Genomic DNA, 14,263 nt, shown 5'->3' with positions numbered 1-14,263 from the left:
TTCTACAAAATAATTTCATACATGTTAATAGAGTTTCCTTCTAAAATTTGTTGATGTGTTTCGCCACATGTCCGGACTAGTAGCTTCCACACAAATTTACACCAACCCGAGTTCCATCGTGGCCACAATGGAAGTCTGGTTTTAGTAGGTTAATTAACCTTATTCCAATTTAATCCAAATCAATATCTTAATTCAACGAGTAAACAACTTTCCCTTAAGCATAACATACCCCTGTGCCACGTACAGACGGTCTGCTGGGACCTGCAAGGTGTCTCACATGTGGGACAGCAGCTACAGCCGTCTGGTTGCAACAATATTTAATCAACATAAACAAACAATATAAAAGTAAAATAATTACAATAACTAGAATTAAACCTTCCACCAATAAAGTTCCTATTGAACCTAGCCATTCAGTGGCTCTGCTCCACAAAGTGAATGATGGGGGTTGCTTAAGTTTTTCTACCTCCTTTTGGATATGCTCCGCTAAGTGGGTAATTTCTTCGGAGCTATCTGGGATATATGTGCAACACTCAGTTCCGAGTAGGGCGCAAGTACCTCCCTTTTCAGCCAGGATGTAGTCAAGGGCCAGTCTATTCTGTAGGGCTACTGTGCAGATTGCTACCATTTCTGCATTGATTTTAACTAAGGCCTCTGAGGTATCATTGGCTACCCGTTCCACAACGGATGCCATGTTAATGGATTCCCTTGCCAGTCTGGCGGTCCCATACCTGGGGATCAGAATGGCAAAGAACCTCTCTGTTTCTGTGATAGCTCTCTTAGGACGGTGTAAATGTTCCGACAGTGACTTTATATGATACATATAAGGCACAATGTAGGCTAAATAGCAGGATCCCATCCAATTCTGGGGCAGCCAAGCATAGGCCTAGTGGCCACACACCCAATAGGTGCCATTATAGGCAATGAAGGTTAGCTGTTTCTTTGTCAGCAACACTCCGGGGCCTGTCCAGGCTTTTCCATCTGTTTTATTCAGAATCCCCGTTATGTTAAAAACTCCCATATCAGCCCAGTTTGGATGGTTCCGTGGCTTGATTATATTATAATTCCGGGAGCAGTTACTATACCCCATATTTTGGCCTCCTTTGATGTTTCTAATCAGACAGACTGATTCCCCCGGTCTTCCTATTCCCGTTGTATTAGTGATAACAAAAAATGGGGGCCGTTTGGAATTATTGTAGCATGGTTCAAAGGTAGTCAGATTGTAACCTGCTGACTTCCATTTACGTGCCCAGTTTTCCGTATCCTGAAACGCATTGCCTGTTTTGTTTTGATTAATTATCCACTCAGCCATTTCCGAGATATTCAAGGGAACTTGTTTGGCATAAATGTGTGACATAGAAAAAAGGTATTTACATGTAATTCCCTTGCTACTCTACTATTTCCCTTTGGTGCAGAGGGTCGGCTAGTAAGAAGTAGGCCTATGCCTAGAATACCTACAATCAGTAATACAGTAAATTTATACATTTTGGCAAAAAGTAATTGTCCTTATTAGATTTCAGCTTCAGTTACGGGTGCTCGTTTAACGTGTGAAGCATGGATCCAGGCTTTCTTTCCTTGGACTTTAACAGCTGCCTGGGTGGTCAATAACACTTGATAAGGTCCCTCCCACTTGGCACCCAAAGGTTCTTTATGCAACTTTTTCACATACACCCAGATTCCCAGGATGATGTCGTGTCCTCCTTCGGGTGGATTACCCCAAGCTGCCGATATCTGTCGGGAAATCGAACTAATAGCATTGGTTAGGTTCTGACAGTATGATAACAAAGTGTCACTCATTAAGTGAACATCAGCTTTCCTTAAATCAATAGTTCCTGGCAGCGATATGGGTCTTCCTGTTATAATTTCAAATAGGCTTAGACCTGTAGTTCTGTTCAGGGTTGCCCTAATGCTACATAGCACTATTGGTAGTGCCTGGGGCCATGGTGTTTCTTCTTGGTGATATTTGGCAAGCTGTTGTTTCAGAGTTCGATTCATTCGCTCTACTTGTCCTGATGATTGTGGATGATAAGGACAGTGTAAATCCCATGTAATGTTCAGTAACCTACAGACTTCTTGGCAGACAGCACCTGTGAAGTGTGTTCCCTGATCTCAGACAATGCTACTCGGGACTCCCCATCGGGGAATGTAATCCTTACACAAGACCTTTGCAGTGTGATTGGCTGTGGCTCTTTTAGTTGGGACAGATCTACCCATCTAGAGAATCTGTCAACCATGACAAGAATGTTAGTTAATTCTTGGCATGAAGGAAGAGATATATAATCAACCTGCAGATGCTGGAATGGTCCGACAGGGGCAGGGGGCCTCAGTTGGGGCATTACCGTGATGGGTCCAGAATTATTTTTCTGGCAGACCACACAGCGGTCTACTACCAGCTGGGCAAGTTTTTTACATCCCCGACCCCACCAGCTTTTCTGGAACCGTGCTGTCATCTGTTGTGAGGCCAAGCGTCCCCACGAGTGGATCTGTTGGGCTAAAAAAGGCATAAGCGCTTGTGGCGCGACTGGCTTGTCAGTAACTCTTTGTCTCCAGACACCATCTTCACATAGCTTAATTCCTGCCTCAATCCATGTCCATTTTTCCTCTTGGGAGCACTCGCCTTGCATTGTTTGAAGGTCTCATGTCAGAGTCCTGAGTGCTTTCAATCTGCACATCTGTGTTGGTTCTTCTGGAGGAACGCCCTGTGAGGCGGCATCTTTAGCTGCCTGGCCGGCTAGGGCATTTCCCTGTGCTTCCGTGGTATTTTCCTTGGTATGGGCCTTACACTTCAGGATGGACACTTCCTGAGGTAATTGTATGGCCTATAGTAAGTCTCGGACTTCTTTTCCATTTCGGATAGGTGTACCAGCAGCAGTGAGGAATCCTCTTTTCCGCCATAACAGACCAAAGTCGTGAGCGACTCCAAAAGCATAACGCGAATCTGTGTAGACATTAGCTGTCTATCCTTTTGCTATTTGACATGCTTCTGACAGGGCCCGTAACTCGGCCTGTTGTGCTGACGTTCCTGAGGGTAAACATCCTTTTGCCACTACCTCATATAAGGTTGTAACTGCCCATCCTGCTTTTCTGGTACCATTGTCAACAAAGGAGGAACCATCTGTAAACAGGATGAGGTCTGGGTTGTGCAGAGGCTCCTCTGCTGCTAAGACTGCTTCTTCTGTTTCTTTTAAAATCTCCACGCAGTCATGCTCGTCACATTCTCCCCCCTCTTGCTCCCTCGATTCTGACATCGGGAGCATAGTTGCGGCGGGATTAACCGGGCTGGCCCGGACGATATGGAGATTAGGAGCTTCCAAAACTGCTGTCCAGCGGGTCCATCTAGCTGCCGTCACCCTAGACATTCTATTCATAGACAGCAAAGCGTGTACGGTGTGGGGACACTTGACAATCAGCTTTTGGTCAAGGACTAGACCCGCAGTGATCATTACCACTCGACATGTAGCTTCCATGGCCCTCAGGCAACTTCCCCATCCGAGGGCTACCACATCCAGTTTTGCCGAATAATAGCCAATAGGTCTTTGCCGATCCCCATGTTCTTGTGTCAGTATTGCTGTCATATATCCTTCTTTCTCATGGACAAACAGGGTAAATGGCTTACCACTGTCGGGGATTCCCAGAGCCGGTGCCGAACACAAAGCCTTTTTCAAACTCAGGAAGGCCTCTTGCTGTTCCTTAGTGAGGGTGATGGCTTCTTTAGAGGCACGTTTCCCCTATAAGATATCATTCAATGGCTGAGCAAGCTGTGTGAAGGAGTCAATCCAATTTCTGTTAAAGTTACACAATCCCAAAAAAGACCTTAGTTCCTGAATAGTGGTGGGTTTTTTAGCAGCCCGAATGGCTGCAGTTCTATCCTGGGTAAGTTCTCTCTTTCCTCGTGAAATCTTTTGTCCCAGGTATACAACCTCTTCTTGGGATATTTGTGATTTGTCGATGCTGGCTTTATGTCCTTTCAGCCAAAGCTGGTCCAGCAAAGCTCGTAAATCTTGTTCATGCTGTTCTTCCGTGTTTGAAGCTAGCAGGATATCGTCTACATATTGGATGACTGTGGATGACAGGGGAGGTAATTCTCGCAAATGGCTTTGTAAAGCCATGCGGAATACCGTAGGGCTGTTGTGGAAACCCTGCGGTAACCGGGTCCAGGTATACTGTTGTCCTTGGACCGTGAAAGCAAACCACTGTCGAACCTCCGGTGCCAGAGGCACCGACCAAAATCCGTTGGCCATATCTATAACTGAGAAATATTTATGTTCCGGTTTGAGGGCATTAAAAATGGTGGAGGGATCTGCGACCAAAGGAGCTTTTTGATCAATACACTGGTTATCTTTCTTATAATCGACAGTCAAACGGCAAGTCTCATTAGATTTCTGTACCGGCCACACGGGGCTATTGGAGGAGCTATGCGTTTTAATAAGCACCCCTTGTTTCTCCAATTGCTGAATAACTGGTAAGATTCCCGCGATGGCAGTTGGACTGATGGGATACTGTTTAGTGCATGGAGGCTTGGTCCCGGTAAATGACGCAGGCTCCATCTGGAGTAGGCCACAATCATTCTTATCTTTAGCCCATATCGGGTGTTCCTTCAATTCTTCTTTCTTCAAAGTTCTAATTGACCATGTCACCCGACCATTCTCGAAATGCAACGATGAATCTATTTGGACTAGAACGTCCATTCCCAAAAGGGGTTGATCTACTGGGCCTATCCAGACCGGCGTAGTTAGTTCATGTGGACCCAGCCCTATAAGTATCGGTGTTGTCCTTTTAATTTCCATTTTATGGCCCCCAACTCCATAGGCTGTACGTGCCCTACCATCCAACGGCAAAAAGTCTTCATATTGTAGGGGTAAGCATGTTAATTCCGCCCCTGTGTCTAAAAGACAGTCCACATCCTTATCGCCCACCCTCACAGTTATATATAGCCCATCTCCCCTCTGTTGTATTAGTGCGAGGAGGGGGGCCAGGGTGGGCTCTAATCGTTTTTTGCTATCCCAAGTAACTCCTTCTGTTGTTGTATTGTCAGTCGCTTAAATGCTTCTATGAGGTCGGTATCTTGTGACCATCCTGGTTTATTGGCTGAATTGTATCCCTGGCTGCGTCCTCTTCCCCAGCCACGACCTTGCTGTTTTGCCCTGCACGTCTTGGCCCAGTGACCTTCTTTCCCACAATAATGACATTTTCCGGGTAATATTCCTAATAACTGTTTATCGGAATCCTCGGATTTCCATCCCACAGCCTGCAGAGCTCGGACTTTAGCTCCCATATCCCGATCTAATTGGTTACATCGATCCACCAATGCTGCAAAGATAGTTCCTCTACCTTCCCAGTCAGGTAACACTACCTTAAGCATTTTGGACAGTTCTGGCTTTAGACCTGCCACGAAAGCTGCTTTGAGGGGTCCAAACACTTGTTCCTCCATTTCCTCATCCGTATTATTCATACCCGAATGTTCTAGCCATGTGCATCTAAACCGCTCTCCATACTCCAGGACCTCCTCTGTTCCTTTCTGTTGGCAGGCTGCAATTTTTCCCCAGTCTGTCTTAGCTGGACTGAAGGCTTGCAGCCAGTGTTTAATCGCCTCCCACCCTGCGTCTAATTCTTGCTCATCCTGCCCCAAAGCTTCATCTACCTTGTCGTGCAATTTTCTTCCTTGTGTTTTTGGCACCATTATGGTCAAAATTTGCACTCCGTCCCAGGGATGAAGTTGGTATATATTTCTTAAGCGGTCCAATTGGTCCCACGTTTTCACTCCCCCTTTCTTTGGATTGGGCAATTCCTTGGACCATTTATCAATTTTCTCTGGGTCTGCCGGATCATGAACTAAGTATTCTGCATACACCCTTTTCCTCATTTTTTTGGTTCCGCCCTTATCCGCAGTCTCTTCTGATTTGACTACAACTCGTCTTTTTTTAAATGGGGCAAGCACACCCCTAATTCTTCATCCTCCAACCCTGTATCGTCGGAGGATTCAGAATCCATATCTATTCCTCGGTCGTGTCTTCGGGTTTGCGCTTTTAATTTATCCAAACATGGGTACCCTGGGAATTGACTGATACATTTTCCTTTCCCTATTACTGTCTATTGACCTAATGATTTTTTCCATTCTTTAATTTCACCTTTAAGATCTTTAGCTTCCGACTTTTCACGTTCAAGTCTTTTCTGTCGCAGCTGTGCACAAACAGTTTGCAATTGGTCCTTTGTACTGGTCAGTTCTCGATCATGTTGGGAACACATTATAATTTCATTCCGCTGTCGGATCTGTCCCATAACGGCTAGGGACCATCTAGTTCGCTCTTTATTTTTCATACGGGTCGTTTTTCCCCAGACCCTTTTAATCTCATCCAAGGACCATTTCCTTTGGAGGTTCCGTACTTTTGTTCGATCTTAATACAGGTTTTAGATAAGTTGAATTGTTGCTCTATGTATTCTTTCAACTGTTCGAGGATTTCATCTATCGAAACCTCAGGTAGTGCCCGTCCGCCTTTAACAGTTGTAGGCAATTATTTGCTCTTATCTCCTGCTGCCATAATACTGATTTCTTTACTGGGGTCTCGAGTCGTCGGCTTTCCAGCTGATCAGTGGGTCGGTGATTAATTAACTAACACACCACCGAAGTTAGACGTCTATGGGACCTCGAGCCGACAACCAACCGGAGGGTTCGCAAACCGGAGGCTTTTGGAATCGCGTAGAAGGGGAGGCGAATTTAGACTTTTGACCGAGGACTTTTATAAAGAAGAGTCCTTACCTCAGTATGTAGGTCCCATGTCCAAAATTCAGTTTCTTCCCTTAGCGATCGTGTTCGTGATGCCAAAATTATTAGATCTCTTAATTCCCAATGAAATACGAACTCCGGTTGTAGTTTTAATGTAACTTTATTCTGGCAGCAGCAACAAGCTTCTGGCTTTAAGCCAGGCCTTTGTCCTTCTGAGACCACATGGCCAAAATGGCTGTACTTATACCTTGTTCAATTTACAGAAAAGAACTTGCCTTCTTTGACCTTATTGGCTCAATTGATAGTCTGTTAACCTTTAATTGGCTCGCTACCCAAGGTCCTAAAATGTCAAGTTGATTGATGACTTAATGCAATGTGGTCTGTGTTTTCTCAAAACTGCAGCCAGGCTGCAGAGCTTGAATTCTCTATCACCTCTCTCTCTCTCCCCAAGGTCGACGCCCTAGTATCGACCACACCCTGGTCTGTGCATGCGCAATAGGCTTGCTTAGAACAGGAAGCTAAGCATTCAATGAGGACATTTGGGGCAACGAAGTCTAATGCAATTCATTAATTTTAGATTTTTTTCAAAGTACCAGCCCACCACCGACCGAGCGTCGCCTCACCGGGCTCGAGGGTTGGCCAGCAGAATCGCTCCCTCACCCAGACACAGTGGCTCGGCAAACACTCCCTCCCATTCCCCCCTGCCCCTGGGCTTCTTTTGAAGCTGAGCCTCGAGCCCCTGTGTCCGGGCAAGTGAACGATTCTGCCGGCTGACGCTCCGATCCTCAAGCCCTGTGAGGAGACTTTCGGTGGCTGCGTGGCACTTTGAAAAAAATCCAAAGCTAAAGAATTGCGTTAGACTTCCATTTTCTCCATTTTAAGTGTGCAAAAATTAAGCTTCACGATGCATATTTAATGTCTTCTTGACTCCCTCCAAAACTTTGCATAAAAACAATGGGGTCTTTCTGTGCCGATTTTTTTATGTGCGCTGCTTTTTCTTAAGTGCCCAGAAGGTTTTTTGGGAGTGGTCACATACGCCGTCCTAGGAGAAATATAAGTTGGCCAAACTTGCATAAATCTGTAAAACTAGCGCAGACATCAGGTTACGCCCCCCTATGACGCAAAAAAAACTAACCTAAAAAAATCATAACTAGCTGAGTTATGCTGGTGCAGAAACTTTGGGGAAAGTTGGATATTTTTAATTAGGCCAAAAAAAGCAGTGCAGCTAACTGGAGAAAATTGAGCCCTATATAATGTGGAGAAATGTGAAGTTATCCACTTTGGTAGGAAAAATAGAAAAGCAGAGTATTTTTTAAATGGTCAGAGATTGGGAAATGTTGGTGTTCAGAGGGACCTGGGTGTTCTTGTACACGCAATATTAAGGAAGGACATTAGCTTGGATGAGATGGAATCTGTATGGGTAGAGCTGCGGAACACCAAAGGGCTAGCGGGAGTTGTGTACAGACCACCAAACAGTCATAGTGAGGTTGGGGATGGCATCAAACAGGAAATTAGTGATGCGTGCAATAAAGGTACAGCAGTTATCATGGGTGACTTTAATCTATATATAGATTGGGCTAACCAAACTGGTAGCAATACGGTGGATGAGGATTTCCTGGAGTGTATAAGGGATGGTTTTCTAGACCAATATGTCGAGGAACCAACTCGAGAGCTGGCCATCCTAGACTGGGTGTTGTGTAATGAGAGAGGATTAATTAGCAATCTTGTTGTGCGAGGCCCCTTGGGGAAGAGTGACCATAATATGGTAGAATTCTTCATTAAAACAGAGAGGGACACAATTAATACAGAGACGAGAGTCCTGAACTTAAAGAAAGGTAACTTCGACTGTATGTGACGTGAATTGGCTAGAATAGATTGGCAAATGATACTTAAAGGGTTGACGGTGGATAGGCAATGGCAGACATTCAAAAGGGAGTTAGATGTGGCCCTCACAGCTAAAGGGATCAAGGGGTATGGAGAGAAAGCAGGAATGGGATATTGAAATACATGATTAGCCATGATCATATTGAATGGTGGTGCAGGCTCGAAGGGCCGAATGGCTTAATTGGGAGGGGGAAAATAGAATATGAGAGGAAGCTTGCAGGGAACATAAAAACTGACTGGAAAAGCTTTTACAGATAAGTAAAGAGAAAGAGATTAGTGAAGACAAATGTAGGTCCCTTACAGTTAGAATCAGGTGAAGTCATAATGGGTAACAAAGAAATGGCAGACCAATTGAACAAATACTTTGGTTCTGTCTTCATTAAGGAAGACACAAATAACCTTCCGGAAATACTAGGAGAATGAGGGTCTAGCGAGAAGGAGGAACTCCTTATTAGTCAGCAAATTGTGTTCGGGAAATTAATGGGATTGAAGGCCGATAAATCCCCAAGGCCTGATAGTCTGCATCCCAGAGTACTTAAGGAAGTGGCCCTAGAAATGGATGCATTGGTGATCATTTTCCAACATTCTATAGACTCTGGATCAGTTCCAATGGACTGGAGGGTAGCTAATGTAACACCACTTTTTAAAAAAGGAGGGAGAGAGAAAACAGGGAATTATAGACCGGTCAGCCTGATATTGGTGGTGGGGAAAATGCTGGAATCAATTATTAAAGATGTAATATTAGCGCATTTGGAAAGCAGTGACAGGATCGGTCCAAGTCAGCATGGATTTATGAAAGAGAAATCATGCTTGACAAATCTTCTAGAATTTTTTGAGGATGTAACTAGTCGAGTGGACATGGGGGAGCCAGTGAATATGGTGTACTTAGACTTTCAAAAGGCTTTTGACAAGGTCCCACATAAGAGATTAGTGTGCAAAATTAAAGCACATGATATTGGGGGTAATGTATTGACATGGATAGAGAACTGGTTGGCAGACAGGAAGCAGAGAGCAGGAATAAACAAGTCCTTTTCAGAATGGCAGGCAGTGACTAGTGGGGTACCGCAAGGTTCAGTGCTGGGACCCCAGCTATTTACAATATACATTAATGATTTAGACGAAGGAAATGAATGTAAATTCTCCAAGTTTGCAGATGTCACTAAGCTGGGTGGCAGTGTGAGCTGTGAGGAGGATGCTAAAAGGCTGCAGGGTGACTTGGACAGGTTAGGTGAGAGGGCAAATACATGGCAGAATCGGTGTACTGCGGATAAATGTGAGATTATCCACTTTGGTGGTAAACACAGGCGGGCTGATTATTATCTGAATGGTGACAGATTGGTAAAGGGGGAGGTGCAACAAGATCTGGGTGTCATGGTACATCAGTCATTGAAAGTTGGCATATAGGTGCAACAGGCGATGAAGAAGGCAAATGGCATGCTGGCCTTCATAGCAAGACGATTCGCTTTTGGGAGCAGGGAGGTCTTACTACAATTGTACAGGGCCTTGGTAAGGTCACATCTTGAATATTGTGTACAGTTTTGGTCTCCTAATCTGAGGAAGGACATTCTTGCTATTGAGGGAGTGCAACGAAGGTTCACCAGACTGATTCCTGGATGACAGAACTGACATATGAAGAAAGACTGGATCGACTAGGCCTGCATTCAATGGAATTTAGAAGAATGAGAGGGGATCTTATAGAAACATATAAAGTTCGGACGGGATTGGAAAGGTTCGATGCAGGAAGAATGTTCCCGATGTTGGGGAAGTCCAGAACCAGGGGTCATAGTCTAAGGATAAGAGGTAAGACATTTAGGACTGAGATGAGGAGAAACTTCTTCACTCAGAGAGTTGTGGGCATGTGGAATTCTCTACCACAGAAAGTTGTTGGGGCCAGTTCGTTAGATATATTAAAAAGGGAGTTAGATGTGGCCCTTACGGCTAAAGGGATCAAGGGGTATGGAGAGAAAGCAGGAGTGGGGTACTGAAGTTGCATGATCAGCCGTGATCATATTGAATGGTGGTGCAGGCTCGAAGGGCCGAATGGCCTACTCCTGCATGTATTTTCTATGTTTCTATGTTTCTATGAATCACTGAAAGTTAACATTCAGGTACAGCAAACAATTAAGGAAGCAAATGGTATGTTGGCCTTTATTGCAAGAGGATGTGAGTAAAATAGTAAAGACGTCTTACTGCAATTATATAGGGCCCTGGTGAGACCACACCTGGAGTATTGTGTACAGTTTTGGTCTCCTTACCTAAGGAAGGATATACTTGCCATAGAGGGAGTGCAACAAAGGATCACCAGACTGATTCCTGGGGTGGGGGATTGTCCTATGACGAGAGATTGAGTCGACTAAACCTGCAATCTTTGGAACTTAGAAGAATGAGAGGTAATCTCATTGAAATGTACAAAATTCTTACAGGGCTTGACAGGGTAGATGCAGGGAGGATATTTCCCCTGGCTGGGAAGTCTAGGACCAGGGGTCATAGTTTCAGAATAAGGTGTCAGCCATTTAGGACTGAGATGAGGAGAAACTTCTTCACTCAGAGGGTGTTGAATCTTTGGAATTCTCTACTCCAGAGGGCTGTCCACAAAATGCAGGGAAAATGCACTCCAGCCAATTCCCATCCCATCAGTCTACTCCCAATCATGAGCAAAGTGACGCAAGGTGCCGTCAACATTGCTATCAGGTGGCACTTGCTCACCAATAACCTGCTCACCGATGCTCAGTTTGGGTTCTGCCAGGATCACTCAGCTCCAGACATCATTACAGCCTTGGTCCAAACATGGGCAAAAGAGCTGAATTCCAGAGGTGAGGTGAGAGTGACTGCCCTTGACATCAAGGCAGCATTTGACCGAGTGTGGCATCAAGGCGCCCTAGTAAAACTGAAGTCAATGGGAATCAGGGAAAAAAACTCTCCAATGGCTGGAGTCATACCAAGCACAAAGGAAGATGGTTGTGGTGTGGAGGTCAATCATCACAGTCCCAGGACATCGCTGCAAGTGTTCCTCAGGGCAGTGTTTTAGCCCCAACCATCTTCGGCTTCTTCATCAATGATCTTGCCTCCATCATAAGGTCAGAAGTGGGGATGTTCGCTGATGACTGTGCAATGTTCAGTGCCTCAGGTGCCAGTGCATCCTTCGGTCGCCTGGGGAAGAGTGTTTGAAGACCAAGACCTCAAACCCGGTACCAAGCTCATGGTCTGCAGAGCAGTAGTGATACCCGGCCTCCTAGATGCTTCAGAGACATGGACCATGTACAGCAGGCACCTCAAAGAATTGGAGAAGTACCATCAACGCTGCCTCTGCAAGATCCTGAAAATCCATTGACAGTATAGGTGCACCAATTTCAGTGTTCTCGCTCAGGCCAACATCCCCAGCATCAACGGACAGGCTACATCGTCCGCATGCCCGATATGAGACTTCCAAAATAAGCGCTCTACTCGGAGCTCCGACACGGCAAGCAAGCCCCAAGTGGGCAAAGAAAATGCTTCAAGGGCACCCTCAAAGCCTCCTTGAAAAAATGCAACATCTCCAGCAACACCTGAAAATCCCTGGCCCAAGATCGCTCAAAGTGAAGGAGAAGCATCCAGGAATGGCGTCCAATTCACAACCTTCAACATTCACTCCCTCCAGCACCAGCGCACCGTGCACTGCAGTGTGTACCGTCTGCAAGATGCACTGCAGCAACTCACCAAGGCTTCTTTGGCAGCACCTCCCAAACCCGAGACCTCTACCACCTAGGACAAAGGCAGCAGGCACATGGGAACTCCACCACCTCCACGTTCCCCACCAAGTCACACACCATCCTGAATTGGAAATATGTCACCTTTGCTTCACCGTTGCTGGGTCAAATTCCTGGAACTCCCTCCCTGCTTTGTGGGAGCACCTTCATCACACATTGCAGCGGTTCAAGAAGGTTGGCTCACCACCACCTTGTCAAGGGCAATTAGGGATGGGAAATAAATGCTGGGCTTGCCAGCGACGGCCATATCCCGTGAACGAATAAAAAAACCTGTAGGCTAGACCAGTTACAAATAGCAGGTTTCCTTACCTGAAAGACATTTGCAAATCCAAATCTTTCAGTTATTTTATTTGGTGCCAAACCCATTTATTATCAGATTTACTGTTGGGTTGTAAAATCCCAAATGGTTCCCTGATGTCCTTTAGTGAAGGAAATCTTCCATCCTTACCCGGTCTGGGCCTACATGTGACTTCAGTCCAACAACCGATGAGGTTGTCTCTTAACTGCTCTCTGAAGTGGCCTAGCGAGACACCTCCTTCTCAGGACAACTAGGAATGGGCAATAAATGCCGGTCTTGCCCACATTCCAAGAATAAACAAAACAGAATAAAAACTAAAGAGCTTATATCACCAGGAAAGACTAAACAGGCTGGGGCTTTTTTCCCCTAGAAAAGAGAATGTTAAGGGGGCCCTCGAGCCTGCTCCACCATTAAATTAGATCATGGCTGATCTTTGACCTCAACTCCACTTTCCTGCACCGTCCCCATATCCCTTGATTCCTTTAATATCCAAAAATCTATCGATCTCTGTCTTGAATATACTCAACAACTGAGCCTCCACAGCCCTTGGGGGTAGAGAATTGCAAAGATTCACCGCCCTCTAAATGAAGAAGTTTCTCTTCACCTCAGTTCTAAATGGCCGTCTCCTTAACCTGTGACCCCTGGTACTAGACTCCCCAGCCAGAGTGACCTGAGAGAGCTCTTTAAAATTATGAAGGAGTTCAATAGGGTAGACATACGGAAGATGTTTCCACTTGTGGAGCAGTCCAAAACTAGGGGCCATAAATATAAGATAGTTACTAATAAATTCAGTCGGGAATTCAGGAGAAACTTCTTTACCCAAAGAGTGGTGAGAATGTGGAACTCACTACCGCGGGGAGTGGCTGAGGCAAGTTATAGATGCATTTAAGGAGAAGCTAGATAAGTACATGAGGGAGAAAGGAATAGAAGGTTATGCTGATAGGATGAGATGAATTTGGGGTGGGAAGAGACTCGTGAGGAGCATAAACACTGGCATAGACCAGTTGGGCTGAATGGCCTGTTTCTGTGCTGCATGTTCTATGTAATAACATAAAGCATAAAGAAAAATTGAACAAAAATGCATGTAAGATCATTCCTGTTTCTGTTGTTCTTTGCTGTCCAAAGATATTGGAGCAGATATGATTGATCAGACAGAAACCATGGTTGGCGAGTCCGGAGATCTTCAGTATGAGCCCGTAAGCTTTTATTGACTAATTTTTAGCCCTGATTTTGACACATGTTTCTTTACAGTTAATGTACAGCTGCTGTGGTTTTAAGCATATGTGCTGTTCTTATAAATAACATTGCCACAGTGCATTGATGTACTGATTCATCGAGCCCTTCAACAGGTAGGATGTGGCTTAGCAAATACGGTCCACCACAGTGCCAGTTCCCCATTTCATTGCATTAAGTAAGTCTTATTCCAACAGAAGTAAAAAACAGCAATAAATGAGCACATCTTACCTTGTGTGTTGGCTGTGGCTCAGTAGGTAGCACTCTCTCACCTCTGAGTCAGAAGGTTGTGGGTTTAAGTCTCACTCCAGAGATTTCAGCACAAAAATCTAGGTTGACACTCCAGTGCAGTGCTGAGGGAGTGCTGCACTGTTGGAGGTG

General features: G+C 45.2%; 1 protein-coding gene across 3 annotated transcripts in view; it reads left to right on the top strand.

The window, feature by feature from the left end:
- LOC139280041 (endoplasmic reticulum-Golgi intermediate compartment protein 2-like) overlaps nt 1–14,263 on the top strand; it is a 103,928-nt gene that overhangs the window by 22,137 nt on the left and 67,528 nt on the right. For all 3 annotated transcript variants that reach the window (XM_070899491.1, XM_070899490.1, XM_070899492.1), the window contains exon 4: nt 13,775–13,845. In XM_070899491.1, coding sequence (XP_070755592.1) covers nt 13,775–13,845 — 71 coding nt within the window. The remainder of the gene's footprint in view (nt 1–13,774; nt 13,846–14,263) is intronic.

Source organism: Pristiophorus japonicus, chromosome 14 (genome assembly GCF_044704955.1).
Source record: "Pristiophorus japonicus isolate sPriJap1 chromosome 14, sPriJap1.hap1, whole genome shotgun sequence".
Taxonomy (NCBI): domain Eukaryota; kingdom Metazoa; phylum Chordata; class Chondrichthyes; family Pristiophoridae; genus Pristiophorus; species Pristiophorus japonicus.
The sequence above is the reverse complement of the archived record's forward strand: the minus strand, read 5'-3'. Positions and strand labels throughout refer to the sequence as shown.